Source organism: Lampetra planeri, chromosome 21 (genome assembly GCF_965212315.1).
Source record: "Lampetra planeri chromosome 21, kcLamPlan1.2.h2, whole genome shotgun sequence".
Taxonomy (NCBI): domain Eukaryota; kingdom Metazoa; phylum Chordata; class Hyperoartia; order Petromyzontiformes; family Petromyzontidae; genus Lampetra; species Lampetra planeri.
The window spans coordinates 10,415,284-10,421,074 of NC_136127.1; the positions used below are offsets into that span (position 1 = coordinate 10,415,284).

A 5,791-nucleotide genomic window follows, 5' to 3' on the forward strand; every position below is an offset into this window, starting at 1 on the left:
ATTTGGCGACACTTGCTTTGCAAGTGATGTACAATCACTTTTAACATTCAATACATTCAATGCAAGCTCACCTATAAATTACAGGACCCTTGGTCAACCTTCTAGCTTGGATGAAGACCCCCACTACCCCCACTCCCCCTAGGGAGCCTGGGTAATTCCCTGCCGCGAGACGCGTCCGTCACGTATTCGAACACAACGAGCGAATTGGGGGAAACCCAAAACATCCTTCGGGCTGCGTCGCCAGGTCGGCCGACGACTGCCCCCGTGGCTGCCCCTGGCACGGTCCCCATCGCGAACCTTCCCCCACTCGCCCGCCCACCCGTGTTGACCGATCTCGTCCACCGAGCCACGGATCTAGCAACGTTTGCCTCCCCGGGAGCAATGGATCCTCATCCTCCTTCTCCTGCCGCTGCCGCTGCTGCTGGCTCCTCCTGGCTCCTCCTGGCTCCTCAGCTGCTCACGCACGGCCAGGCAAGAGGATGGAATGCGTCTTCGCTCATCAGCAGACGGGCGAGCGTGTGGAGGAGTCGCGGGTACCAGTGAATTCCTTCTCCTTCCGCTCCCCGTGCGTTCTTGCTGCTGCTGCTGCTATTGCCGCCGCCGCCACCGCCGCCACCGCCGCCGTCGCCGCGCGGTTGTATCCCGAGGCCCCGCATGAGCTGGTGGCCCGTGCGGAGCGGCGCGAACGCGACGTGGGCCAGGCCGTGCATCTCGACGGCCGCGTAGCACGACACCAGCAGCCCGTCAACGACCGCCGTGCCGTGGTGCGTGAGCGGCGCGTACGACCCCAGCGCCTCCACCCAGCTGACGCGCGCCACGCGCACCGCGCGCAGCCGTGGCGCTCCGTCAGCGGCGCCGGCATCAGCAGCAGCGGCGGCGGCTGAACCCGCAGCAGTAACAGCAGCACTAGCGCCATCATCGGAACAGGCAGTTGAATTAGCAGCCGATCCGGTAGCGCTAGCAGCGCCAGCAGCCAAACCTGCAGCTGAGCCAGCGGCAGCGGTCCTAGCAACGGAACAAACAGCACAAGCAGGAGTAGCACTACCAGCGGAAGCGTTAGCAGCAGCTGAACCAGCAGCACAAGCAGAACGAGCAGCAGCGCAATGAGAAATATAACGACAGCCACCACCACTTCTAGTGCCATCATCACCACTTTCGGCAACGATACTACAACTATCACCACTAATTGCGTCACCCCCATTGCCACGACCATCACAACCACCAAGACTAGCGACACCACCAACACCACAACTCGTGTAATCGCCACTAGCGGCATCGCCACTGGTACCACCACCACCACGTCCGCCAACAACACCAGCGGCACCACCACAACCAAAATTGAGGCCATCACCATCGCCAACAACAACACCAGTAACACTACCAGCACCACCACTAACGCCACCAGCACCACCACTAACGCTACCACCAACAACACCAGGAACATCAACACCAACAACACCAGGAATATCAATGCCGCCACCACCAACAACAACGCCACCATCAGCACCACCATCAGCAGCAGCAGCAGCATCATCAGCATCAGCAAGAGCACCCGCCAGCTCAAAGACGAACATGCCAGGCCGCACGCGGCTGGCAAAGAGGGCCACGGCGCGTTCCTCCGGAGCCCCACCGCTGCCACCATCGCCGCCGCCACCGCCGGAGTCTCCGGGCGCGGCGAACACGAGGTGCGAGGGGGTGACGAGGAGGCGGCCGCCGCCCTCCGTCTCCAGGGCGATGAAGCGGCGCCGCTGGCGCGGCTCGCGGTCGAGGAAGAGGAGGAGGTCGCTGTAGGCGGGCGGCGAGCTGGGCCCGCTCGCCGCCAGGACGCGCTCGCCGGCCCGCAGGTCGCGAAGCCTCTTGGAGCCGCCGCCCTCCACGAAGAGGCGCGAGTCGCCGTGGAAGCAGCCCCCGCTCTTGGCCGCGATGGAGTTCTCTGCACGGGTGGGATGGAGGTAGAGATGCGGGGGGGATGCGGAGGGTGGGGGAGATGGAGAGAGATGGAGAGAGACCGGTAGAGAATGAGATCGAGAGATGAAGAGAGGTGATATGGACAGATGGAGAGAGAGAAAGATAGATTGAGATATAGAGATGAAGAGATAGAAGGATGGAGAGAGACCGGCAGAGACGGAGATGGAGAGAGATGGAGAGAGAATGAGATGGAGAGAGATGGATTTTGGTGATGCTGCTGCTACTGCATTAGCAGCGGTCCGCAAGAATACACACCAACAACAACAACTCAACACATTCGTCAATAACCACTCTGGTCTTGCTCGACATTATGTTTTTTGTGTTTACAGATGCGGTAGTAGATGCGTTCCCAAAACAACAACAACAAAAGGGGGGATCTCAACACAGGTACCCCCAAGCCTCACAACTTCAACACTCTGGACAGCGCCGGTTGGGGAAGAAGTTGGGGGATTGTGTGGTCCCGTTGTCACTCGCCAGCGATGTTCGAGCCGAGACCGGGGCTCGAACTCAGGTGACTGGGCGTGAGAGCGGTGCAGAGTGTCGAGAGCCATCGCGACAGCGCTCCAAAGTGACGACGGTGACGACAGCGGCTACGGCAAGCGGAGCAAAATCGTCAGTCGCACGGAGTGTGACCCCACGCGGTGCGGAAAGTCGCCGAAGGTTAAAACACTCAACAGGGAACCAAAAGCGACACTTTTTACACGAGTGGAAAAATACAGCGCGGGTTACGTTAAGGGCGCAGAAATGAATTGTTCTAGTCAAATGTTGAACGGTGGAGGGGGTGGAGGGACAACAAACGACTTAAAACGGAGATTATCCACTGCACACTTTGTGTTAATGCGAGCGATCGGGCGTTCAGGGTTCACGCCATTTGCTGCCCTACGGAGTATTGCGACGGTGTGCATCTCGGCGCTGAGCCAGTGATGGAAATTCCACATTCATATGGCAGGGGAAGGGGGTGGGTGGGGAGGCGGGGCGAGGGTGGATCGTCAAACAACCACCATTGGCGTCCGCACAACAACAAAGTTGTACTGTAGTCATTCTATCGACCACCCGAGAATGATGATGTGCCGAGTCAGCCCCCGCAATCAGCGTGTGGACTCGAAGCCTTTCATTAGGGTGCAGCGTGTATGGAAGATTAACTACTTTTTATGCGTACAGTCCATGTACACACACACACACGTGTGTGTGTGTACATGTGTGAGTGTGTGTGAGTGTGGGGAGCGGCAGTGTAGCGGTTAGCGCGCTGCGCTATGAACCCGGCGACACGAGTTCGATTCCCGCTCACGGCCAACACCAGTGACGATTATCTGAACCGGTCCCGGGCCTCCCCTAGGTCGACTCAGCCTCAAATGAGTACCTGGTGCGGTGTGTAAACATCGCCACTAGGGAGATAAAGGCGGTCGGGCGTGGTGCTGGCCACCCACCCCCTCGTGTACCGTTCCGGCCTTCATAGGTGCTCGCTAACAGCACTTGCCCCTACAGTCTGTTAAGGCTATACAGGGGATCTTTGTCTTTGTTGTGTGTGTGAGTGTCTTTGTGCAGCGCAGTGGTTAGGGCCGCTGTGGTCGTGTAGCCCGGTCATTCCAGTTCGATTCCGGCTCATGGCCAACACCGGTGACGATTATCTGAACCGGTCCAAGTCCTCCTCCTCTAGGTAGACTCAGCCTCAAATGATTATATCTGATGTGGTATGTAAACATCGCCACTCGGGAGACAAAGGCGTTGGGGCGTTGTGCTGGCCACCCACCCCCTCGTGTGACATGCCGGCCTTCATAGGTGCTCGCAAACAGCACTTGCCCCTACAGCCTGTTGAAGACTATACGGGGGATCTGTTTCCTTTGTGTTTGGCGCAGCGATTAGAGCGCTGCGCTACGAACCCAGCGAGCCGAGTTCGATTTCCCGCTCACGGCCAACACCAGTTGAAGATTAACCGAACCGGTTCTGAGCCTCCCCCTAGGTCGACTCAGCATCAAATGAGTACCTGGTGCAGAGTGTGTAAACATCGCCTCTCGGGAGACAAAGGCGGCCGGCCGTTATATTGCCGTGCCTGAGAACACTTTTGCCTTTGAAGGCCTGCGACTCACATCAATCGTGAGCGTGCTTGTGGAAAAATACGATTTTTTTTATTAAACGAGATTAGCACACAATGTCGCCCTCATCGCATATCCTTCTCTACGCATGAAACATGAAGGTATTTATTTTATGGCTGTGATTTTTTTTAAGCGAGTCGGATATGCGAAAGAGACACGGCTTACTTATTTTGTTGTATCACTACTGAATAGGCTATCGCGCCACGTGAAGTAGGACCATTGCCCGAAACGTCGCCTACGACATACAGTATACACACACATATATATGTCACATATCGTGAAGCAATTGCCGTGGGGCCACCACGTTTGTTGTCCTTCCCCCACACCTCCGATTAGCGCGGTCGGCTACGTACGGTGCGAAAGAAGTTCGCCATACACACGCGCACACGCACTCGTTTAATTGCAACGCCCACATACGCCACAGAAACACTGTCATTGACAAAACGCCAAAAGTTGTTTTTCTTGTTCTTCTAAACACATGTTCTTTTTTTCAATCGATTAATCGGGTTCGACATCACGAACTACGAATAACTCGATTAAAAGCTTTCGTGACTGCAGGGATTCATCTTCTTGGTTCTTTCGGTAAAGTCACGTAGAAGGGAAATAATAAAATAATACAAATAAAACATAATAAAATAATTCCAACGACGTTTCGGCCACAACGCAAGCAGCCATCCTCAGGTGAAGAACAGGTCTGTCGGAAAGACAGCGTCTGAACGAACACCACCAGGCTTGGCAGCGTATATTTAAGCTGGGTTGGAGGGGGAAGAGCGCCTTGACAAAGGAATTTGCATATCAAGAGGAATTTAGCATATTTATGTGAAATGCAGATATGGGATTAGTCACTACTTGTGGAATGCGAATAACTCGTCGCTCGCAACGCGCTCACCGGCTTTGACGGAGCAGTGCACGTGCGACTTGGACTCGTAGTAGACCCAGTCGAAGCCCGCCTCGGCAGCGAGGCGCGCCAGCATGCCGTACTTGGCGCGGTCGCGGTCCGACGTGGTGATGTCGAGGGCTCTCCCCTCGTAGTGGAGCGACTCGTCCGAGTGGTGGCCGTCCTCGTCCCAGCCCTCGGTCACGCGCAGCTTCACGCCGGGCCACGCGTTCATCACGGAGATGGCGAGCGAGTTGAGGCGGTCCTTGCAGCGCTGCGCACGAGCGAGCGGAGAGAGAGAGAGGAAGAGAGAGTTGAGACGGGGGAGAGACGGGGCAGACTTTTGACTTTTTAAACGACTTTTATTGCCGCCGGCAGCAACAGCACTGAAGGCGATTCCGATATGAAAGACACAAAGTCACCAGCAAACAAATGAAAATAAACGCTACAAATCCACGCGCTGTGGCGCTAAATACACCGCGCACAGCACGAAGGAAAAGTCACGTGGTGGTGGTGGTCATCGCGCACGCCACGGCGACGAGCGAGCGCTTCAGAAGGTGAACACGAGGGTGCCGTCCACGCTGCTACAGAGAGGGGCTTGTCCAGCTCCCCAGCGTAGGGACCGGAGTTCAGAGAGAGAGGTGGACGAAGCAGGGTGTGTGGCAGAGGTCGCAAACGGGTTTTGATTCCTTACCCGTACCCGGCCGCACCAGGGTCGCAAACGGGTACCCGTACCCGTACCTGGCCGGGTACGGGTAGCCGGGTATCGGGTAGGGTACGGGTATCGGGTACCCGGTTGCGACCTTTGGTGTGAGGGTGGCGTAGGTGGAGAGAGTAGAGAGAGAGAGAGGCA

General features: G+C 56.7%; 1 protein-coding gene across 1 annotated transcript in view; it reads right to left on the bottom strand.

Annotated features, from left to right (window-relative positions):
- Positions 1-318: 318 nt before the first annotated feature.
- The window catches only part of LOC144724659 (uncharacterized), a 17,078-nt gene continuing 11,605 nt past the window's right edge, over positions 319-5,791 (bottom strand). Inside the window, exons 2-3 of the mRNA XM_078603958.1 lie at positions 4,951-5,212; positions 319-1,933 (exon numbers count right to left, since the gene is read on the bottom strand). Of these exons, the coding sequence (XP_078460084.1) occupies positions 450-1,933; positions 4,951-5,212 (1,746 nt within the window). The 3' untranslated portion in view covers positions 319-449. The remainder of the gene's footprint in view (positions 1,934-4,950; positions 5,213-5,791) is intronic.